General features: G+C 37.8%; 3 protein-coding genes and 1 pseudogene across 4 annotated transcripts; all 4 read right to left on the reverse strand.

Annotated features, from left to right (window-relative positions):
• LOC105161226 (transcription factor HBP-1b(c38)-like) lies at positions 134-4490 on the reverse strand. The gene is made up of 11 exons (XM_011078850.2): positions 4169-4490; positions 3887-3993; positions 3692-3768; positions 3383-3598; positions 2593-2670; positions 2441-2500; positions 1675-1752; positions 1334-1391; positions 851-1122; positions 512-757; positions 134-406 (listed from the first exon to the last, which is right to left on the reverse strand). The coding sequence occupies exons 1-11, from the start codon at positions 4255-4257 to the stop codon at positions 260-262; spliced, it is 1428 nt and encodes a 475-aa protein (XP_011077152.1). The 5' UTR covers positions 4258-4490; the 3' UTR covers positions 134-259.
• Positions 7422-10773, reverse strand: LOC105162169 (annotated as a pseudogene).
• LOC105161245 (protein ASPARTIC PROTEASE IN GUARD CELL 1) lies at positions 12302-14449 on the reverse strand. Its single transcript, XM_011078875.2, has one exon. The coding sequence runs from the start codon at positions 14161-14163 to the stop codon at positions 12685-12687; it is 1479 nt and encodes a 492-aa protein (XP_011077177.1). The 5' UTR covers positions 14164-14449; the 3' UTR covers positions 12302-12684.
• Positions 15890-24849, reverse strand: LOC105161252 (mediator of RNA polymerase II transcription subunit 25-like). Of its 2 annotated transcripts, XM_020693894.1 has the most exons (17): positions 24370-24846; positions 24261-24324; positions 23991-24045; positions 22821-22851; positions 22633-22696; positions 21959-22089; positions 20794-20997; positions 20640-20705; positions 19968-20178; positions 19359-19429; positions 18428-19249; positions 17865-17918; positions 17614-17642; positions 17015-17083; positions 16819-16903; positions 16493-16579; positions 15890-16386 (listed from the first exon to the last, which is right to left on the reverse strand). In XM_020693894.1, the coding sequence occupies exons 5-17, from the start codon at positions 22658-22660 to the stop codon at positions 15988-15990; spliced, it is 2256 nt and encodes a 751-aa protein (XP_020549553.1). In that variant the 5' UTR covers positions 22661-22696; positions 22821-22851; positions 23991-24045; positions 24261-24324; positions 24370-24846; the 3' UTR covers positions 15890-15987. The 2 variants fall into 2 exon arrangements, with proteins under 2 accessions (XP_020549553.1, XP_011077190.1); XM_011078888.2 differs by lacking the exon at positions 23991-24045 and having other exon boundaries at positions 24370-24849.

Genomic DNA, 25088 nt, shown 5'->3' on the forward strand with positions numbered 1-25088 from the left:
CTTTTTAACATGCAATCAATTCCATCAAGGGATGAGCATAATCATATTCCTAGGTAGAAACTGCTTCTCATAGTGATTGTTAAGAAACTAGTAAATTACAAGTGGATGTAATTCTTAGATACAGGCAACGATACACTAACCTGGTGTCTACTCGTTCCACAAAGCAAACCTGTACTTACATTGATGAACGGAAATCTACAACATTGCCAAGCAGTCAAGGATTCGTCTAGTAGAATCTAGGCCACTGAATGCGGTAAGATCATTCCTTTGGGCGTGCTTGCCATAAAGAACTCAAGGCGCGGAGCCTTGACTTGTAATCACCAATTGCAAGAAGAGCCCGGGCAGCTTGACGGGTTGTCAAGATTCGTTGCAGTTGTCGTAAGGTCTGCTGTCTCAGAAGATCAGCCTGTCAGAGTAAATGTATGTCTTTGTAATTTTTTTGGTCTGAAAATCAAGGATCCTATAGGTGTGCTGCAATCTTGCAATCTAGACACAGTAATAATGGTCATACCTGATGGACGAAATTCTCAAGTGTGGCAAGCTTGCTCATTGCAATTGCCATCTGCCCCATGTAGTCGGCAACATTTCCAGAATTACGAGGTCCAAGAGAACTGGAGGAAAGTGTCTCTACAAGTGATTGTTGTAAAGCTTCCATGCCTTGGGACAAGGCATCCTCAGCCTGCTGGGAGGATTGCTGTAGATTACAAATGCCCACCAACTGTTGTTCGGTTAAAGGTTCAATTTGATTTCCAAGAATCTGAAATCCCGAAAAAGTAAAATGGATTAGAATGAAACAGGATTCCTAAACATGATAAAATGAAATAGAGCGAAAATTATGATATTTAATTACCTTGAGAACCTCAGAGCAGCGAAATCCTCCCAACCACATGAAACACCTTTCAGCAGAAGTCTTCCACATGCCAGAAAGCATGTGAAATACATCTGACTTTGCACCAACGCTCTTAAGACGGAATATCTCATCATAATGAGACATGACTCCATCCACAAGAAGCCGGAGTTCACTGTCACCCACATGAGAATTTATAGCTAATCTCAGATCATTGATCAGTCGTTGATGTTCATCCAGCCATCGAGCATAATCTATGTCAAATGCCAAAGCCCCTGCAGGCATTGACAACAGAGGGTCAAACTCCCCAAATCAACAACTTCTGAGTTTCTAAACTAAAAATCAACCATAAAAATGAGAAGATCTAAGATATAAGATCCAGTAGGTGCCGAAAACTCTACTGGAAGGCAAAAATTGAGTGCAGCCTTTTGACATGAACAACAACTCCAGAATATACCTAAAGATTCAGAAAAGTACTTCACTCACCAGTTCCACCCACAGAATGACTCTGGTCTGCTGAAAATCCAGATGAGACAAAGACGCCCTGCATTTTTTTTGGGGTAATGGAAGTAATTTCTTGGGTCAAATTTAGGTCAACTTCAGATAAAAGACAAGTAATTTTCCATCAAGGTTATATGTTACATATAATGAACCAATAGTCGTACTAAAGCTGATAAATATTTGCCCATAAAAAATTTATGCACTTGATTTTGTATGCCGTGATAAGGGATTACTTCCTAAAATCAAGCCGTGAATGTATAACTAAATGATCAAATAACTTTTCCAAGTTATTCAACCAGATGGTAGACATGGCAACAAGAAAGCACCTGATGCCGTGCTCTTTTCAGCTCCTGCTCGAGTTGTGTAAGCCTTAGCCGACTGTTCTCAAGTTGTTGAACATATGCCTATTCAAAACCATAAGCCTATTTTCAACAATGCTCCACAAATAAACCATTGAACTGCTATCAGAAACAAAGAAAGCAGAAAGCAGGAAGAAAATGTAACTAAGAATGCTGAGCACCAGCTACCATTAATTCATAATGGACCAAACAGAAAACTGAGCTCCATTGTGGTCCAATATAAACCTGGAAGCTATCTACCTACAATAAAGCCAAGGAGATCCCATGGTTGTAAATTATATTGATTGTTAATTGGTTCATTGGGTTTCTCGCCACTTTGTGGATAAAGCAACAAACAAAACTATATAATGACAAAGGCTCTTACCCAATACCTCTCTTACAGCACTCCGATTTTCACACATGAAACAAAACCATGAAATGATGGAGAATACAATGACAAATTAGTGTTTCGAAATTTGAGGACGGGTCCCTGGAGGCAGAAGCTCATGCAAGTGTTGCACGCTATACTTTTTGCGAGCAAGGAGCAAAAACATGTGAATATCACCACGTGCATAGAATAAGAATAGTGGAAAAAGGAATTCCATAGCATAATACTAGACAACCAGACACAAAAAATATCTGGTTATTACAATTTGCAGAATTCATGTAAATCATCATATTAGAGCTGAACACCACGCGTTACAGGCCTCGTAAAATCAGTACTTGTTCAAAAATTCAAGAGATCGACAATTACCTTTTTCCTCATTCGGCTTTTCTTTGCAGCTTCGCGGTTCTGAGCTAGCCTTCGAAGAGCCTGACACAGACAATAAAAGCAAATAAAATCATTTCCAACTACCTAGTTAGGACCCTTGAGAAATGCGTATAAAACAGAGCAAAGAAACAAACCTTTTGGTCCCCAATTTTGCCCTTAGACTGGTCCATCGAGTCCACCACTATCAATCTTTCATCATGAACTCCGGGGTACTAAAATTTGTAACCAAAGCCAAAACTAACTCAACCATTATAATTCCCGAGAATTTCACATTATTACAACAGGAAAAAAAAAAAAGAAAAAAAAACAGAAGGAAGTAAACAATTTTGCCCTTAGACTGGTCCATCGAGTCCACCACTATCAATCTTTCATCATGAACTCCGGGGTACTAAAATTTGTAACCAAAGCCAAAACTAACTCAACCATTATAATTCCCGAGAATTTCACATTATTACAACAGGAAAAAAAAAAAAGAAAAAAAAACAGAATGTAAGGAAGTAAAACTCTCTCCCAAGCTTCCAAAATTGTGCCAATAATTTCCGGACAATCTTGATGTTGAAGGCCAATTCAGTGAATTTATTATCCTAGTTTCCAAATCAAGCAGCAACACCAAAATCCTGGTTTCAGACATAACTCTCATTGATTACCTAGTAATAACTATAGGAAGGACCGAAACACAAAACAGAAGAGCAAAACGGCAAGGAACTACCAGATCTCTACCTCAAAGAACTATTTAAAAGCCCTCCATCCCCCTAATAATTTCTCATCATAACGGAAGGCAATCTCCATTATTACCAACTCAACCCATTCAGGTTGAAACCAGCTTAAAATCTGCTAAAGGATTACATTAATTGACTCAAGATCACATAAATAACAAAGCATGTAAAATTCTAAAACAAACAAGAAGCTAAAATGGAGGAGGACCTGGTTTTTGTCATCGGTATCTGTGGAAGTGTCAGTCTGCTGGCTGTGGTCTGCTACCACCCCAGAATCACCCCAGTTCTCAAAGTGACCATTTCCCAAAGCCCCACCGCCACCGCCACCACCACCTCCAACACTCACCATTGTCCCCTTGGGTAACATGAAATGCCCTGAATCCACTCCTGTTCCTGATGAGACCATCTCAGCTGAACCCAAACTCTGAAAGAAACAAAATGCGGTACAAGTCAACTATGCATTCGTTGCGTATACATACATTCATTTATTTTGAAGATAAAGAAGAAGAGAGCTCACATTGTTGAGCCCACCAAACTGCAAGTTACTAGACACAACAGAAACATTGCTTGCCTTCATGTCATTGTATATTGAGCCTACCATGAATTTAGAAAATGCATTATATTAGTCACAAGTTGTTAGAAACAAACAGAGAGAGAGAGAGAGAGAGAAGTTTTCGTGATAAGTTGAAGTAGAAAGAGATGAAAAGATTACTTCTGCTTAAATTAACAGCATCATCATGATGGAATGCATGTCCAGCTGACTGCTCAAGCTCCCCAAGATCTCCAAAACGTGGCCCATTTCTGCCACCTTCTTCACCTCTACATTCACATAAATTACACCAAATGAGACATGCAGAGATGGCCATCCAATGTTCATAAGGCCAGAAAAGCTACGACCCTCGTAAACCATTCAAAAGAAAAAAAACTACCTTTGCATAAATCTAAACATGCAATATAGTAACATAAACACAAAAAGATGAGCTTCTTGGAGCACCTGAGGTAAAAGGGTGAGTGGGAATGGCAATACACATCAGAGTTGGTGAGAGCAATTCCCTGCGGTAAGGCTGCTTTGAAGCTATGCATTTCACACGTTCACTCTGTGTGGTGTGGGGGTGTGTGTGTGTGTGTGTGTGTGTGTGTGTGTCTCTCTCTCTCTCTCTCTCCTGAACACAAACGAAAGAAATTGAACAAGAAGGGGTAGTAGGAGAATCAGAAATAGAGTGGAAGCAGAAATGGCAGCCTCAAACAAGAAAAGGTTGAGAAATAAAATCTTGGATGTATCTTTTTGAACAGAAGATAGCGTATCAAAGTAAGGTTGCTTTTATTCATTAAAAACATCGGTACGACCACCATCTTTTTTCATTATTACATTCTGACCCCCTTTCCCTTCCCTTCCCTTCAGTCTCTCAACTTGCAGAAGCTGAGATGCACTACCACTACCCTCTCACGAGGCTCCATGTCACGTGCCACCAAGAACTTCGTTTGCAATGAACCCATACTTGAATTTACTATTTGATCAAGGGCCTCTTTTGCAAATACAATCTCTTTTTGTGTTGTCTGTTTTGATTCTTGAAACTTTATTTGTTCAAATTCACCCACGTCCATAAAATTTGCACTCTTCAACTTAATTGTAGAATTCCATACCTTAAAATTCAAAAGGTTAGCACAATGGTGTAAGATTCTATTGCGTATGTAGTGTGAGAAGTCGATCTATTTAACAATAAATTTTGCGCTCAAACTTGATCTTGTATAAAATTTTCTTAACAAGCAAAAATCATGAACATAACTTTTTACAGCACAACATCATAAGCTAGGACAAGTACTTTAGTGGATAATTTTATAGGTAAAATTCATAACTTTTGACCATAAAAAATTGTAACTTTGCACCCATATGAATAAGTAACTATAATATGCTAGCGACATAGTGAAAAACTAGGAAATTTTCACGAGAAAATCATAACTTGACACCATCTGCAATAATAGTATGTTAACAAGATAGATTTGGTAGCATGCATAATAGTCTTACCAATACTTTTGGGATATGATGTATGGATATAAATACAGTAATACAGATAAAATACAATACAGACATGATGATACGAAAACTTTTTAAAAATTAAGACATGAATGGCACTACTATTTATATATATAATAGTTTTTTATTATATTTTCAATTTCTCATAAAATTAAAACATGCAAAACAAAAAATATCAAGATAAAACTAAAATAAAACATGTGTCTTACATCTAAATTCTTAATCAAAATATATTACTTAAAAAATTAAACATAACCAATTTATTTTAAAGGAATATGAAATGGAATTTGTTTAGTTATTCAAATTAATTAAATCATCGTGATCATCTCTGTATTTTGAGTAATTTTATTCTAAAACTTTTAATTTAAGATAAGTAAATTAATTATTTTATTATTCAACCCAAAACTCTTTTTATTTAAAGACAAAGACTTTGTAAAATTTTTAAAAATATAGATTATAATGTACCGAAAACGTGTGAAACACGAGAGTTGGGCGTGTTGGTGACGGGGGTTTGTAGCAGGATTATCCAATCTCAAGATTTTGTCATTTTGTTTGATAAGCTATTTGTGTACAAGTAGTATTAGAGAACCCCACCCCACTAACGACAAAAATATAATCCATTTTACACACCTCAAACACACAGAACTGCCTTTCCCAGCTTTTTTCTTCTAATTCATACAACAAATTAATGCCTCAGATTATTATTATTTTTGCACAAAAGCCATTTGAGTTATGAACAAGTTATTAGTCCAATATTAAACGGATTAAATTTTAGAAACAATTGAATTGTATTACAAGCAAATTAAGATAAAATTCAATCCTTAAATTTTTGACCACATCATATAATATATAGTATTATTGTTGTTGTTAATAATAATGACCTAGAAAGTTGTGGTGTAGATGTAGAGTAGAAGGAGGCGTCTATGTCATGGGGAAGGGTGAGTTTAATTTTCTGGACATAATTAAGGATGATGGGATGGTGATGAGATGGGATGGAAAGAGCATTGAAATTGGAGTTCAGAGTAGGAATAAAATTTAATTTCGTTAGGAGAAGATATTAATTCAGAATTAATTACGGAGGAGGGCTTTGCTCGGAAGTAACCCACCAGCAAATATGTCTGCAGGTGCAAGGGCCCCACCACCACCTGCCTGCCACCGCAGCCCATATATGCCTGCGTTTCATACGGCCGCGCCACCGCTCCCTGTCCTCGTAGGCGCTGGCTATCTTTATAGTGAACCTGCTACAACGCATCATTATAACACTTCCAAATTTATATACATAGAACCTTCACTCTTTAAAATTTCTGTACTGTGTTCTATGATGTTTTTTTTCTTCTTTAAGCAGAAAAAAGGGTTATTTCAAAATTTATTTTGTCAAATTCTGACCATTCTTCTTTTTTTTTTTTATTAACTCCTCGTGAGTGGATCATGAGAATTAGAAAACACATTAGATTTGTTAAAGATGGGTGAGGTCATATTAGGGTAGTTTTTAAGTTGGGTTGCAACTTTTCTTAACTCCATGTGAGTGGATTTTGAGAACTAGAAAACACATTAGATTTGTTGGTATGACTCCAACTAAAATCCTTTGATGTTTAAATTAGAAAATGGGGTCGAATTCAATCAAGAGGATTTAATAGGGTCGAATATAGCATTAATTGCATGTACCACCATACCATATGAAATGACTTCACATGGCAGTATCTGAAAGTATAATTGTCAAGTGATCCAACAGCCCATAATCCAGGTCTTTTTTCTTGAGTTGGACACCCGTAAATTCACATGCGGATCTTGTCCTCTTTCCGTAATTTTCATACGATGGAAGGGTGTTTTCGTCTTTTTGCTCTCCAAAGGGCTACTACCCCTATCAAAATTTATGTGAATGTTATTATGTTATTTTGAACTTAATTGTTTATTTACTACGCCAACTTTTGTTTTAACAAGTGTGCATTCATGCTGCTAAGTGCTACTACTCGCAGCTTTAGGTAAACAGATAAATTATTGGATGAGTTCATATGTTATATCCCATAGTAAATAGACGTCTGTTGATTTCGGGTCAAATTGGATCGACCCCCCTTTTGATCTAAGCCACAAACCCTCAATGGACCCTTTTGCTGAACAAGTTGCATGACTTTGTCAACCTTTTATCACACATTAACTTTGTCATGAAAGCGTTGGGCTTATGGATTACGATTACTCGCGGCTTTTTGACGTCATCTATGTCCCCATCCTATTGATAGCTCTAGCACTGAAAGCATGACTTTCTAACTACAAACATCCAACTCCTCCAACGGCTCCAACCCCAAGTAAGAAACAGAACTGATGTTCTAAACTTTAGTAAAATATTTCACTGTGAATAATACAATATGATAAGGAACCAAGGGTAGACACCGAGGAGACACAGCATTGAAGGAGGAAAGATGCAGCAATTAATATTTAATACAAGTTAAAATGCAAGAAAAGAGTTACATTATCGATCTTGGACAAGGTTAAATTCAAGAAGAACTGCTTCCGGTGTCTCTTCATCTGCTCTATGTCTTAACAATTCCCTGGGACGCAAACTTCTGTGCTGTAGGCGCTGGTGTAGTTTTTCTAATATCTTGGTGAAGAACACGGCATCCCACCTGTTTATTAATGTCGGGTCTTCAGCATAACAGATATAAATAGATGTCACTGCACTTTCAACTACTACCACTGCTAGTCCGACCTGCAAACAGAAAAATGAATTATGACCGGCAATGGTGTCGAATCCTTTGGAAACGTATTGGGGAGATAGCATCGCTGCTTACCAAGATCATTCCCATCAACATGGCAGCAGAGCCCACCATTACTACCCGCTCAGGGTGATTAATCCAAGTCCAAATTGCTGCACAAGTTCCGGCAATAAGCCCACCCAATAGAGTTCCCATCAATAGAACGGCCCCTGAACAGTCGTAGGCTACAAGTGATTCCACACCTGTTGATTGGAACAACTCCCATGCGTCCTTTGCTGAATGATTGAAGTTTTTTTCTGTAAATAGCAATCAGGACAGAACAGCACGTGTTAAAATATATATTTAGGGTCCTAGTTAATATCAAAACCAAGATAGTTGGGACAACAAATCCACATCTCCAGGCGATGACATTGAATAAGTAGTAATTCATCTCCTCTTATTTCTTTAATAATAGATGATTAAAATGTAGGAACTGACACTAAAATCTTCCATATTATGGGATCCCTAGATAAAAAAGTTTAGTTAGCTGAAAGGGCCTATTTCCTCCCGACTCCTTCCCAATCTTCTTCACAGAGCAAGCTGATATGGAAACTGAGGATGGCTTTACTGGCAAAATATTGTTACAAAAGGAGCTTACTGTCTTCCCCACAAGGTGGATGGCCTAACTCCTCATCTCGAAATTAGATTCGCAAGGCATCAAGGCTCTTCATAGGGGGTACCTACTGCTATCCAATTCATTTCACATACTTTTTTTTAAATTCTTTCTCTTATGTTCTCTAGCCTCATTCGGTAGTAAACATTTAAAGAATTGAAGCCATCACATCACGTAGTAGCATTTCAGCTCACTAATCAAAGTCCACGCGGAGCAGTAGCATAGGGGTATATCTGTGCCTTCACAAGATGTCACAATAAAATAAGATAACGATACAAACTGTAGCCATATAGGTAGAACAAATACTTGAACATAAGCATACTTGTTGAACCATCAAACTAAAAATTCTACTAGATGAAACAGAAAATCAACACAGCAGAGCAAACACTCATTCTTGCCAATCTTTGACCTCAGTCCTCTAATCTGCAAATTACATGAGATTGGTTGTTAGTAGTAACAGTAGCAAACCAAAGTGAAAAGACATGTAGCTATATTTTCCTTATTCAACTGACATCAATTAACTCCAGATCACTAACCTTCCAGTGTAGGGTTCGTACTTCGTATAGCAGCTGTAAAGAGAGACCCATAGCATATGCTGCCAAAAGAAGTAGTGATAGCACATCTCAAGGAATTCATCAGTGGTTTACGAGGCATTGGTGCTGCTTCTCGGCCACCATGAATGAGAACAAGAAAGACCATTCCTGAAACTATGACGTGGAGGACATTACACAGAACTGCACCAGTCCAAAACAAACTTATGGACAGCACCTGTGCTTGCATATAACAGCACTATGTTCAATGTTTATGTTCTCATAGCAACTATGCTGTAATACTGCCTAGTAAGAAGACATGTCTAGCAAAGACTTGCCAGCTTATCACAAGAAGCCACCAACGCCGCATCACCGATACTTAATGCCACAACCCCAGCAGCACCAAATGACAAAGGGCTAGCCATAAAAGCATTACTAGCATAAATATGGATGCTACTCTTGTGACCTCCGGAAGATTCTGTACATCTTAACTGCTCCTTGTAATACCAGCATGGTAAATGGAAGTCTACAGAAGGACACTAAGTCATAAAAGCTGAAAACCATGTATGAAAAATTTGCTGATCATCCTCTCTTTCTCAGAGATAACTTTAGACCAAATCAGGTGATCGATGTTCATATAAGAATCACACCTCGTATGTCAGTAGAGTAATGTATATATATTTGATAAAAATAAAATAACAACTTTGAATACGTGAATAATTAAAATAACTTCAGAAATGCATACATCTCCTGAATGAGAGAAAAGGTTACTCATGGGAATGGGAAAAGTATTATAATATATTCTATCATTTTCTCCAACATTGTGAATAAAGCATCCGGCTGTTAAAGTATGTTGATTTTAGAAGGTTAACATCTCAAACAAATTTGTAAACAGAGAGAAACCTCTAAGACCACCGACTCAAAGATCAAAGTTTATAAGCTGCTCAATAAAGAAAATAACCATCAAACTTGTTTACATAACTCTAGAATTTCATATCTTATAATTTGTAAGGTAAAAGTTTTCATGCATGTTCGAATTCAATCAGAAGAGTTATCAGAGTTGTGAACTCAGACACTATACCAATCATCATGCAGAAAGGTCTGTGTCATGGTAATTCTGTAGGCAGCATTTTATTTCAACCATTTTCAGACATGAAATCAAAGCTAAATTCACAAAAATTTGAACCACAACAAGGTGTTGGAGATTACCTGTCAATGATTGATATAATATACAATAACTGCAATGCAGCGCCAGTAGCAAATGCAACAACCCAGTTAAACTGCTTAATCCAAACATAACACACTGACAACAGCAAGATATGCAGTCAAAAGGTGCACTGCAAACTTCGTCATTTGATTTGCACGTGAACCGAGCAACAACAACCAAGTCCACCCCAAAGCTGCTCCAACACCGGCAGCAATAGAGTACACTGGCCAGTAATCTTCAGTGAGACCATCCTTATTCTCAAGAAATCCCATAGTATACTTGTCAATGCTTAGCCTATCCTTTTTCTTAAACCTATTAAGACCAAAAACCTCAAAAGCAAAACCTACCACTGTCAAATCACAAATGTGCCATAAAGATCAGCAACCAGAACACATCCAGCCAGTGACGAGAAGCTGTTGGAGAGATTCCCGGAGGATATGAATGGCTGCCCAAAACATTCTGCATCTATTTTGCAAGATGATCAGCAATAGATAAAAACATCATTTTAAGTATTTATTGGAATTTCTAAAGTGCAAAGAGTACTAATTGTGCATATTTTATATCGGAACTAAATTCATTAATGCATAAATTCTCAAGTCAATTTTTTTGACTGAACTTAGAGTCTGGTAGTGGAATTACAACATTTCCTTTTCGATAGTTCTTTTTTATTCTTCAAATTCCAAGTTGGCACCCTAAATCTGAAAATTGCAACATTTCCCACCAAAATCCTAAGGAATAGTTCTAAAATAATGGTATACACACAAGATATGAAGATCGAACTCAACGAGCATCACCATAGAAAGCCATGCTGAATGGTCAAGTTACTTAAATCCACCCCCGGAAAAAAAAAATCCAAACTTTATCTGTCAGACACACATTATTGCAGAAACATACATGCACACGCAAGCATTAACGGTTGCGGCAGTTCCGCGGGGAGATCATACGAGGAAAACGACGGCGACGGAGAAGGAGAGTCAGTCATTGGGCAAACGCGTACAAGAGACTTAGAAGAAGTAGGGTCTGGTCTGGATAGGAAGTGTGTCTCGTAGAGTACACACAAGAAATATGTTGCTAGGGTTTTGGAGATTTTGTGACTGGAAAAGAAGAGGGAGTTGGGGAAAGTGATAAAGGCGGCGGCAGTTTAGGAAGGGGGGATTTGGGGAAGGAAAGGGAAAACTGAAAGATGTATGTAACGGCTATCATTTCTTTCTTCAACTTTTTAACTTTTAATAATTAAGTGAAAAAGGGGTAGGGCAGCTTACACTATGTTTGTTTTCATTTCTAACTTATTTCCGAGACAAGTCAAAACATACCCAATGTTTGCCATCATTCAAAAACACCTTATTTAGGTGTTTTTAACTATTTTAGCATAAAAACATACATATATATACACACATATATACATAAATATATATAAAAAATGCATGATTTGACAATGAATAGTAATTTTTGTCTCCCAAAATACAACATTAAACATATAATACTTATTTTAAATTATCTCCAAAAACATGATTTGACAATGAATAGTTATTTTTGTCTCCCAAAACATAACATTAAATATATAATACTTATTTTAAATTATCTCCAAAAACAAATCCAAACATACATACTATCTCTAACACACACTTATTTATCTTTATTTTTCTCTCTCTATTTCCATAAAACACAACAAAACACTCAGAAAACGAATCCAAACATTATGTTAGCTTTTCATGATTTTTCCCTAATTAATATATTAATACTTTGTATTCAAAATTAAAGGTTAATCAGATCCAAGTAACTGGATCAACTTGTAATTTATGCTACATTTCTATATATATTAAGGCTTAAGGGGGTGTACCATAAATTACTATTCTGATCATTGATTTGACATTTAAAATATGGATAATTACAACAACAAACATTGTGATTCTGAGTTAACAAGATGGAGCACTTTTGGGCAATGAAGAGGGAAATGAACATATACCAAAGGAAGGCAGGCAATTTGTGCACTAATTAATCAAGAATCAATACCATTTCATAAATAACCATCTCGCATCAAACTTGCAACTTACAACTAATATTACTACCTACTATACAAACAAAGAAACATGTAAGTTCACTGAGTTGCAAGAATTACACATACACCCACACCCACACCCACACCCACATGTGGGCCCAACCCTTGGGCCTTACAGTTATTAAGGTCAGGCCCACACAAAAGCAACTACCTCAATTCTTCAATTACAATAAACAAAACTTTATAATAAAGTAAATAGTTAATCCTATTCCTTCCCCCATATATATATATATATATATATCTAATCAGCAGGAGGAATATCATAATAATATAAATTAAAATTAACACCACTGCTTTTTTCTTTTTCAATCAATTTCTAGCATTTATTGGGTGAGAACCCAATAAGAGAATTAGTCAGGTCGTAACTGACACGTGTCCCCTGCTGCTGGACATTCCCTATAATCCCAAGCGATGACGACGTCGGTGCGAATGCGAAACAGAAAGTCCCCGATGAATCTACCGGTATCATGTAATTCTTAGCCGGTAAACTCAGTTCTTTCCCGTTCCCGAAGTGGAACGCCACCGTCGGCACCTCCACACTCTTCCTTGAGCTCAAGTCGTAGCACGTGTCGAACAGTGCCACCCCCTCTGTTGACGCCAAATCCTTCGTCCCCTTTTTGAAGGCGTCGCGCATTGAGTTGTAAGCCTCTGTTTGCAGCCTCGTCACGGCCGTCCCTGAATCCACTATCACTCCGCCGTTCCCGTTATCGTTCAGCTGGAATGTCGACGGTGGGATTGGCAGCAGCTCTCCCGCCACGCTGATTCCCGTTAAATCCACGTAATAGAACGTGTCAAGCTTCGAATTGCGGACTAACGGAGCAGTTACGGCGTCAGGAGACGGAACCGAGTTGAACTCGAGAGTCGAGGCGGAGTCGGAGTCCCGGTCCACGAGACAGTAAGAAAAGGAGGAAGCATTGATTTGGGACGGAAAGGATAGCGGGCCGCCGCCTAAGCCAATTAAGCCGGCGGCTCCAACAAACAGTCCCTCGTTGTTATGCCCGCAGCCGATGGCTACTTTGTTAACCGCAGCCGAACCCCCGAAAGTAATAGTCTCCGTTACAAAATCTCCGACGGTATAGGAACCGTCGCCATAGGAAACTTCGTAGAGACACGTGCCGTTCCGGCATTCGGACACGTCGAGCGACTTGCATTGCTGTGTTTCGCACGTCAGGGGAGAGAAGGAAGAGGATAGACTCGGGTCGAAAATCGGGTCCGCTTGCTGGTAACAGTCTGCGCAGGGTGCGCATTGCACCCAGTTGACGTCACTCCCAGTGTCGAGCACCATGTAAGCTTGAGTCGGCGGGTTGCCGACTCCCACTCTACAGAAATACTCGCCGCTGCCTTGACTCGTGCCGGAAATCACTGGACCCTCGAGCTTTTGTTCCTCAAATTCAACTTCCAAAGGCGTTAGATCTGCTTTCTTTATGTCTAAACTCACCAGATCTAGCCGAGTCTGAATCGATTTAACCCGGGCCGAGTCGCGAGCGAGTCTAGCCAATGTGAGGGTTTCGTAGTCTTTCTCCGAAGTTCCACGGACGGACAAGCGAGGATGCAGCTCGAAACTAAGGCTGGAGTCGGGAGAAACGGGCGGGTGTCGGTGGCGTACTTGGTGCTTCGAGGGTAGTACGCTGTGTGAATTGAGTGAGAACAAATCTTGGGTTTTCGAGAGTGTGGAAGCAACATCAAGAAGAGCGGCTTTTGAGGTGAAGGGGAGTGTTCTCGAGAGCACAGGAGAAGCAAAAATGGCGAAAACCGCAACAAAAAGGGCAAGAGAGAAAAAGCCCATCTTCCCCATTACAGCGCAAGAGGAGGTGAGATGAAAATGGAGGCGTGTGCAGTGCAAATTTATATAGAGGGAGGTGGCATAAAGATAGTCACGCAGGCGGGGGGAGAAAGCAGCAGAGAGAAGCTTTGAATGTGAGGAGGAGGTTTGTTGGTATTTTTAATGTTGTTTAGATATTTGAAAGAATAGATTCTTGGCGATAGCATTGATCACTTAATTTGCATGAGATCAATTGCGATTAATGTCATGAAAAGAGTCTCCCGACTTGATTAACTATAAATCTCAATCTTTTAAACTAGACAAGGTAATTTTATTATTGGTTTTGGGCAGGAGTGATTGTGGAGGGAGCGGCGATGTGGTAATTATGAGCAGATTAAGGCGGATTATGGAGAGGGAGGGGTTAGGGGTGGGGACAGCATGTCATGTGGGAGTGGGTCAAAAGAAAGATGGGGGAACACAACGAAGAAGACATTATATTTGATTATCACGAGATGGCCGCTTTATCTTTATTTTTCAATGGGTGTTGGTGAAATGGTGGACCAAATGAATGAGTTATGTATGTATGTATGTAGGTGAAGTAAGTAGTGTACTTAACTGTGTAGTAGAGCCTTTAGATCCAACTTTTTCCTTTCCTCTTTATCACCCTTGCAAGGAAGTTGATGCTTCTCATCATTTCTCATTTTCGTCAAACACTTGACCTCATCACATCAACACTTTTCTCTACTCTATTTTCTCTTTTTTCTAAAATATAGTTACAAATATATCTTTAAGTTTGATGTATCATACTTGTTTTATTTATTTTACATTAATAGAAAAATGCAAAATCAAACGTAATCTTTATCTGTCTCTCCCTATTTTTCAAAAATAAAGACAAGTATCTTAAAAGAAGAACCAAGCAAAGCTGGTATCTTTAAATGGTCTTGAATTGAGGGATTTGGAATAATTCTACTAGTTTATATGGTAATTAGGTGGGGTTCACTCTATGTAGATAATTGCAAAAATATTCATCCTAATCAAATCATATTCAATTTAGTTTTAATTCGAGCATAAGGGACCATTTTTACAAACTCGTCTGAAATGTTAAACTAAAGAGCAATTTATTGCATGCCGGTTGTCTTTATCTTTATTGCGTTTTTTATTAGCAAAATGTTGGAGGGTTTTTGCAAGAGCCGATCCGATGATCCTGAATGTGTCAACAATTGGTACATGTAATTATATGTGTCACTACGTGTCTTCATTACTGCTGAAAATAATTGCAGGGATATGATGGAAGGGTGATGATTCAAGCTTGGGTTTTTGCCTTTGTGCTCTCTATTGCTCCCAAAAGAAATCATTTTCATCAATTGATAATGACCTTTTAAAGCATCCTCTCCCTGAGAAGCAGATCTTGTATTTTCCGGCTGATTAGGATTTCTTCATTCGATAGAGACAATAATTTATCTAAATAACTGACCGAGAATAATCAAGGAAAGTTCTGATTCTCACATGCCTCCTCCATAATTCAATATGGTTATTCTATTTTCTGCAATGAAATACAAATTCAATTGTTCAAGTTATCTTCTCTTTTCTCCATCCACTTCTAAATTTACAGATTCTTGAATTTGATTTAGTTATAACTTATTTTGAGTCGATTTTCCTTAAATTATACTAAAATAATCCAACACTTTGCTAAAATTATTTTCTTCTTTCCTCTTTTGACAAGTTAAAGATGCACAAAATAAAGCATCGATGCTGATAATTTCTCGCACTGAAAAAGGAAACTATCTCGAAGAAAGGTTTTTCCTCATTTACATAGAGTAGACTACATAAGTTATTGCATTTATAATATTAATCTCGTTAACTCATAAAGGTACCTCCAGGCATAGCTGGTGCACCTTGTGAGGAAACTTGCCCCTGGGACAACAATGGCGATCTTCCAGAACCTTGCATGTAAGCTTGATTCATACCCGTACCCACCATCTGTTGTGGCTGTTGCTGCAGTTGTGGGATTTGCTGCTGCTGCTGTTGTTGTTGCTGTTGCTGTTGTTGAAGCTGCATGAGCGGCTGCTGTTGCTGGAGCGGCATGAGCGGTTGTTGTTGAAGCTGCATAAGTGGTGGTTGTTGCTGCTGCAATTGGGGAAGCTGTTGTTGTGGTTGCTGCTGTTGTTGTAGTTGTTGTAGATGCGGGTGTTGTTGTGCTTGTAGCTGTTGCTGCTGCTGTTGATTGGGTATTTGAGGTTTAAACACGACCATATCCTGGAAAGACGGAACGAGTAATTGAAAGTAGTCAGACAAGGTGGTCAATGGCTAAGCCAGTGCAGACGGGCACAGAATGTTACAGAAAAAAGAAATGGTATCTTACACCAGGAAAAAGCATTCCAATCAAGCGGTATGCTTTGTCAGAAACCGAAAGCAGCAATGTCTGGGATGGTAACTGGATTACTGCACACTGAGAATTTTAATGAAACTGAGAACATTAGAATAAGGGCCAAACAAACATTTTTTTTCCATGCACATCATTCAGTTTGTAAAACCCTTGACATAACTTCAACAGTGAAGTGCTCTATCATGGATAAAGAAAAATAAAGGTTCATCAACCAGTAATAGCTTTTAGAGTTTCCACGTAAGGTTCTCATATCATATGTTGTCCCAAAAAGGGAAGAATTAAGGTTAGCACTAATGACTTACAAGCTTCTTTTCCTGCAGCTGGCCAAGAAATCCATGCTGATCCATAGCACGGAAAACTAGAAAGTCAGCCTTTCCAACATATTGCCTAGCATAATATACAGAAGTAAATTTCTATAAGCAGTTCACTGTGGATAAGCAATTTTATTTGTAATACTACATCCAATGACAGAAGATAATTCCTCTAAAGGGATACTACTTGTTATTCATGTGGTCCTGGGATATCAAGCGAACTATCTGCATTGTTGGAGGCCAATTTGCAGCAAGCCTGGAAGGTGGTCAAATTGACAAGAAAAAGTACAGAAAATTCATCAGGTGTGTTACATTAGTTTAAAAATAGCAAGATAAAAGAGCATGGAATGTGATGAGACTCAATATGCTCTGTTAAAAGAACAAACTTAGGAAATGATGTGAAACTCAAGAAAGAACCCAACTACAGTCCCATGTATAGTAATGCAACAGGAGTTGCCTATGCATTTTTAGGTCCATAAACATAACATGATTTTTTGGGACAAAATTGTGTCGTAGGATGCAGTTTGTCTTCTGCATTTGGATTAAGTATGCAAATGTAGAGCAAACCATTTACCAGAGAACTCATGACTTAATAAGGTGATGCACTTGACAAAGCCATATAGTGCAACTATAAATCTCTTCACAAACATTATATGCCTTCGACAGCATAACATCAATTCAACAATGTTATAGATTCTTTGGAACTAGCAAACTTGCAGATTCCCTGCATAATTGTGCACAAGATGGCGACACGAAGTAAAAAATAAGGGGGGAATTTAGTCTTACGTCTCAGAAGCTGAGGCGTTCCTGTATCCCTGGCACCAGAAAGCAGAATATAAGCACACAAAGAAGTAAAATTAGGTTATGCATGCCTAACAACTAATTATCAGAGAGTAGCATGCATGATATGCATATGACACAATGTATGACAGTGAAGGGGCAGGTTTTGAATCAAAACTATTTCTGAACCAAATTATTTAGAATACATCACAATATTATTCAGAATTAGACCCCACTTCAAACATGGAAAAGCATACCTCCAATCTGGTGATGAAAACAGGCTGGCCTTGTCGCTGTCCGGATAAGTTCCCCTGGATCCCATCAATAAAACTTCAGAGGCTGCTTATGATCACACTAGCATTGTGTAGTTGAAGCAGATGTTTCCATGTCATCATTTACTAATTATAGATTGTAAATTTCATGTTGCTTATCTCTATTTCTTCATAAACTAGATATCAAGTGAGATTTCTGGTGAAGAAACCCGCAGATAACTATAGACAGCCAATTAGATGTACAACCCGTGTTAGTTTGAGGACTAACCTATTTGCATAATCAGCTAAAAAGGAGGCAAAACATTGAAGACATTTTTCAGTGGTTAAGCCTGTTATACTCTCATTGTTAAAAGAACTATGTTCTGATAAAGTAAGTAGTTAAGTAACCAAAAAATGGACAGGTAGCGCGTAGCATATCTCGAATGAAACTTGATCAATTATATCATGCACAATAGTTAGCCCCAAAAGAAGAATCATTTCTCTGTGATGAACACCCAATAAACAGAAACTTAACCATTATTTTTCATTATATTGATAATGGCAATTACCTCCCAGACTTTAACATACTTTGACTGTGCTGGCTGTATTGTACTTGATGTCTGCTGATTCAAGGGCATATTTGTCACAGAATTGTTGCTATTCACACCGACAGGCTGCATTCCTGGTGGTATTTGCTGAGACATTCCTGGAGTAGGCATCATGTTGCCACTTCCAGAAGGCATACCAGTAGTACCAGTGCCACTCATCATGTTCTGATTCATACTCATTCCTGTCTGTACCATTTGTGTGACTGGAAGATTTCCTTGGCTCATGCCAGGGAGTGATTGACCCAAACTACCACTTACTTGAAGATTACTCAGAGATTGGGACATGCCAAGGCTAGAAGTTCCAGTGACAGTAGGAGCTGTGGAAGTGAATGATGCAGAAGATGAGTTTTGAGCAACCTGGCCACTTGCTGGTATTGGCAATGACCCAGCAATTGATGCAACACCTGATGAACCTGATGAAATTACAGTTTGAGCAGGAGGGACTGAAGATGCCATTCCACTGGATATCATATTTGAGAGCATAGGTGTTCCACCCATAGAAGGAAGTCCAATAGAAGTTCCTCCTGCCAGGGCTTGACGTGCTTGAGCCACATCATTCAAAATTCTAACATTTGCTGGTGCACCAACTGGACGCAAGGAGGGTGTCATACTGGTTACTTGAGGTTTCATATCATGTACATTCTCATTACTTGAAACCATCTCCTGAGACGTTGATATAGGTGAAGAAGTTTGCAAGCTCGGAACAGGTTGAGAAGTGGCTCGAGAAACAGAAGAAATAGGTGGAAATGCAGGCCCAGTCCCAGAGGTCACAGTGATTGGCTCCTGAAGAAATTTATGTAATGAGTCTATGGCACCGATGTCGATAGATGGGGCAGTAGGTAAAACCCCTAAAAACAGAAGTATAGAAAACCGAAAAACATATGAGCCTTACTACTTTTACAGTTGCAGGAGGGATATTTTTTCCAACAGGTATTGGTTGTCGGCCCAAGACTGATCCATTGGCTGAAGAGAAAAAGGTGAGGTATCAGCACCAAACATTACATATTGACTGAGAAGTACAAGAATTCGTCCAAAATAATTCAAAAATTAGTTATCTTAAATAACCTCTTCAGCAATAGCTTGCTCTTGTGTTGTGCACCAGAAGTTCCTCAATATCTTTAATAGTCTTTTAAGTTAATTCATTGAAGGCCATTAGGTCGAAAAGTACCAGGGCACCAACAAATGACATGCTCATTGAATCTCCCACAACATGAAAAATAGATGGCTAGTGCGCAAGTTTAAAATTCTAAAATAAAAATCTAATCAAATACAAGCATTCCTTGATATCACCCATGTGCTAAGTTATACAATATACGCCATAAATTATTGACATTTTTTGTTTTTCATATTATCTTGGATGATTGACATTTTCTTCCAAATGTATATCTTCACGTTTTCCAAAATCACAAATGCAAAAGCATCAAGCAACTCATAGTGCCATCATGCCTATTCGGATCTTAGACCAACCGCAATGGAGAGACGTAAAAATAGACAAAGTCACCTGATGCCCCAGAAGCTGGAGGTGGTCCAGAAATGGGAGGGGCAGGAGTTACGTCCATCTTGATAGGGTTTTGATTGGATGGCAAATTTGCCATTCCAGGCCTACTTAAAGCAGCAAGTCCCTCCATAAAATTTTCTGAGATAAGGACAAGGAAATGAGGATTCTTAACATTATCAACAGGCGGATCTGCAGCTCGGGCATTGCGCTTTCCCTAAATAACACATTGATAATAATATCAGCTTGGTCAAAAGATCATCCTGAAAGGAAAAAAGGCAAAAAGATTTGTTTTTATTTCCTTCTTTATGAAAAAATTTCCATCCTGCACCCAGATAAACTATATTGGTCAAAGAATTAATGTCAATTTCAACCAAGGATTATTGTTAACAGAGACTTAAACCCCCTTGCGCTGTAAAAGGTGACTAATATTATTTTGCAAGTGCTGATATTTTTGCACAGACCAAGTGGGACATGACAATAAAACATCTACAGGGTCAAACGAAAAAAATCATTCTCATGACTTATTCAGGAGATTGCAAAGATGTTGGATCAATTAAAGATAAAAGTAACTTGAAGGTGAGATCAGCACAGGCAAGATGTAACACTATGGCTGCACGAGTTAACCAGAATTTCAAGTAGAAGCAAAAGAATGAGTTTCAGGGAAGTGGATAGTACCGCATTATAGATTGCTCTAAGTTTGGGAAGTTTCTTCGGACAAATAATGGATAGAGAAATACCGAACTGCAAAAGAGGAATACTTCTGAGCTACCAGGTAATATCAAATGGATTTCAATGTAAAATCGTAATAAGAGGAAACTTTTACCAGTACCTGAGCGAATGACTTTGCTAATGCCTCTGCATCAGATAGACGATTATCTGGTTGTGATTCAATATTGTCGCTCTGCTCCAGATTCTGGGGTTGTGGTCGATACACTGGTGTGGGCAATGGGTAAGGGTTGCTTGCGGCTACAAGAATACAATGTCTTTGTCCATCCATGTTTTGAATTTGGCTTCCATTTGGGGAAGAGAACATCTGGTGAATGCAATAAAATAGTTAAAGATTTCATATGTTTATTACTCACACAAAGCATAATGTATATGGACAATAAACACATAAAAGTACATATTCTATGGAATATCTGGCACTTGTCCTTCAATTATCATCACAAAAAAGTTAAATGTTCTTAATGGTTTCTGGTCATCCTTGTTAAAGATATAGTAAATTATTGATTAATATGAATTAGAGAAACTCGCTAACTGAACCTCGCAAAAGTGCAAAAGCACTAGTATGTTGTATGATTAACATAGTATGAACCAAACATACTATTTTGCAGTTACAAACTTAAATCTGCTCATCAGTCTAAACAGAAATATTCTAAACTATCAATTTCATGAACCAGTACAAAATGCATGTATATATATCAAAATATATAACCCAGAGGAATGGGTTGAAAATAGTATTGTCCTCTCAAAATTTGCCATGGTATTGCAACCATTTTGTCCTTAGAAGTAACTTTCACTTGGAAAACAAAAAAGTCCCAAAATATATCTCTCAGAGTATGCAAAATATCAACAGGATAAGTACACAAGTATAACACTTAGAGCAAGGCCTTGAAGACAATTTCTCTTGGCCAAACTGATGGCCTAACATGGAATTTATACCCAACAAATGCAACAAACTATAAGTACCACTTTTAACTATTACCAAATTCCAGAATCGGTATACATCCCATTTCCAAAAAACATGCTACTTTTTATGTAAAGAATAAACAAAATATCAATAGACCATATGTAGAAATGAATACATGTCATTCAAACTGTCCTTTGTAGAGAACTGAATGAAGCCTTTCATCTATAGCTTCTTCAGCAACTATGCTACTAAACTGGAAATCAGAATAGATCCAAATAGGAATAGCTCAAATTAATGAAAAGATAATAGATAGCCCAAAAAATGTTATCAAGAAGTAACCAATGAAGTATAAATCAGTACGCACCATTAGAGCTTCAGCAAGACCTTCAGCAATTGCAGCATCATTGAAACCACCACCTGCAAATGGTATAGCTGAAAGCCACTGAAAGAATATATCCATGTCCCTAGTCCATCCACTCCGTTGTACAAGGCAAGCTGAATGATAAACCGCAATATAAGAGAAAAGAAAGGAGTGTAAGCAATATGGTACAAGCTAAAATTAATGCGTGTATGAGAATCTCCCTTAATAGAAATTGAAATAATTTAATTCATGAAAGAGAGAAGACATTTGTATGTAACCTTCTTTGACAGTCTAACTCCAAATAATGATAATAATAATATATATATTCTTTCATGGATAGATTGAACAAAGAAGTAGCGCAGCCAGCAAACAGAGATTTGACTTTTGTGATTGATGTCAGCTTGCACGAACAAATCATAAGGACATTAAGGAAAAAACAATATGGAAGAAGAATTATGATGCATATTGCCTTCCAAGATTTCCAAGAACTAGGAAATAGAGAATCTTAAGAACCATGCTTTTTGCTAAGAGCAAAACTTAAAACAAAATAAAGAACTTGAAAGACTAGAAGCAACAGATGAAGACCAAGCCAATAATAACACAGGATTCTTTCCAAGGATATCATTCAATCAAAAAGAATGAGATTATTGCCAGAATATGGAGAAGAAAAGACGCACCACAGTATGAACCATGTGCATTGAACATGACCAGTGAAAGCTCAACTTGAGAAGTAGATGGCTTCTGAAAAAGAATATGAAACAATAAAGTTGATCCCAAAATGTTAGGAGTTGCTATTTATTAAACAAATAACATGAATACATCAAAAGTAGTCAACTAAAATATGAAGTACGGCATTAATACACACCTGACCCGTTGACTCATTCCCACAAAAACATCTGTAGAGATTTAACAGATAGATCAGAAACTCATTAAGAACTAACATATGATAGAAAAGCAATTTAAAATAGAGCATAATGGATTTAAGGAGAAAGAATTGTTCCTTAAGCTCAACTTATTTTTCACTGGTTAAATGTCATAAATTATATCATTCTATATGCTAAATAAGTATCCATGTCTACCAACAATAAGTTCCAGTGGCATCTCCATGGAATTGGTCACATTTCCTATAATAAACCTACTAAAACTGATCAGAGCCCTGGAATTATTCCTCAGTTCAACCCAGCTTGAGACCAAATTGAAGAATTACTTAACATGTCATGTAACAGATGGGACAGAGTGCTCCTACCAATAATCCAATTTTCTGTATTGCAAAATGTATGATCTTGATGCCACGGATAAGAAGGCAGAGGAGTATCTGAGCAAGTCTGCCTTCATAAATAGAGAAACTGTAGTTTAAATATCTTATCAAAATGTTCTATTGATGAACAGCTTTATGTCTCCCTGTTTCTAATGCAGAATGCTAATTAGCAGGTACTTCTCATAAGAGTACCTTCGCAGAACATAAAAAACGGTGGGTTCTCTAATTTGTAATTTCTTCTCCATCATATCTATCACAAAACACAAGTATGAACTTTTGCCTCATGTAAAACCTAATTTCTTGATTGATGATCTAGTGCTCAAAACAAGTTATACGCTCTTTAACTCTCTAGAACACCACCTCTTCAAGGAAATTCCTGCTAATCGTTCTACTGCAGTGTGAAAAGCATGTATACTAACAATTGACATCATAAGAAATAAATGCGCCACAATGATCGGTAGTTAGGAAAATAACCGAAAGAATAAACTTTTTTTGGTTTTAGCTGCCGAACAAGACAAGACCGTTAAAAAGAAACCAAAATTTTAAAAAAAATCTACTTGATTGTCAACATAAAGGGAGAAAGGTTAAGGGGGTGGTGGCATTTATAAGTGACCTAATTAGAAGAAAATAAGTATTGAACTTCAACAGCAAAGAGTATGAATAGCCAAGATATGACATTTGGTTTACTCATAAGAAACGAAAGTATAGACCAAAAGAAACATATCTAAGCCTGGATTTACATCATAAGCTGATTTCACAAGAAAAGAAATTGTATACCTTCAACTCCGAAGCATTAATATAGTTATTATCCAAGCGTATCAAACAATCCCACCTATGCACAAATGAAAAAAATAACAAAATATAGCTATAACTGCATTCAGCTGACATCCATAGCAAATCCATTTCAGGATTTAATTCCACAATCTGTTCCCCCAATAAGCAAGCATATAACGCCTAAACCACCAATCCAACAGAATAAATCTCTAGCAAGCACTAATCATACGTATACACTAACACGCAGTTGTGGGTGCGAGTATGCGAGAGTACCGGATGATCTTGTCGAGGTAGTCGGAGACGATGGTCTGCCAGAAGGGACCAACGGCGGCCGTACCTTCAACGGCCACAATCTGCCAGAAGGGACCAACGGCGGCCGTACCTTCAACGGCCACAATCAGCTGCTTCGGCACCATACCTTGGCAGAATTTCGCCACACAATCCCCAGTCTTTCAGATTAACTGCTTCGTTCCCTATTCCTCTGATCTTGTTCTCGTTCTTGCAGCTATTTGGCCGCTCTCTCAGTTGATTGCTGTTGGGCCGTTGAGTTTTGTGCCAAGAAATTCTTCTTTACCCAAGGTTCCTGTTTTTCTTTATTGAAAGCAATTGCAGATCAGTTGAACCCAGAAATTTCTTTACTTTGCGACGAACTCTTACCAATAGCAGTACGCTTTGGTCGGCTTAATGGTTTACTCTTCAACAAGAAATCGTCGCTTAGAATTTTACGAAGATTTGCTACTTTTCAGACTCTAGCAAAATTTCACTTTGCTTGATTTGATACAATTCTTGAAAAAAATAACATTTCTAGAAAATACCCATCTTTGGTTAATGTTTTTTGGCACTTTATTGAAACTATTTTCATCAAATCTACATTAATAAAATTATACTTCTAAATAAGATACGATTTCACACTTATCAGGACCTCATTTGCTAACAATATCCTACGTATTTATGCATAACTCTTTATATTTTTGCATCTTTAGCAAATTGTTAAAGAAATATTGAATATTTTGGAAAATTTTGTAGTATGTAAGTATTTATTGGTAATTACATCATTAAACCTGAGCTATAGTTGGGTTGACTCGCTGTAGGTATATGAAA

This window comes from Sesamum indicum, linkage group LG1 (assembly GCF_000512975.1).
Source record: "Sesamum indicum cultivar Zhongzhi No. 13 linkage group LG1, S_indicum_v1.0, whole genome shotgun sequence".
NCBI lineage: Eukaryota > Viridiplantae > Streptophyta > Magnoliopsida > Lamiales > Pedaliaceae > Sesamum > Sesamum indicum.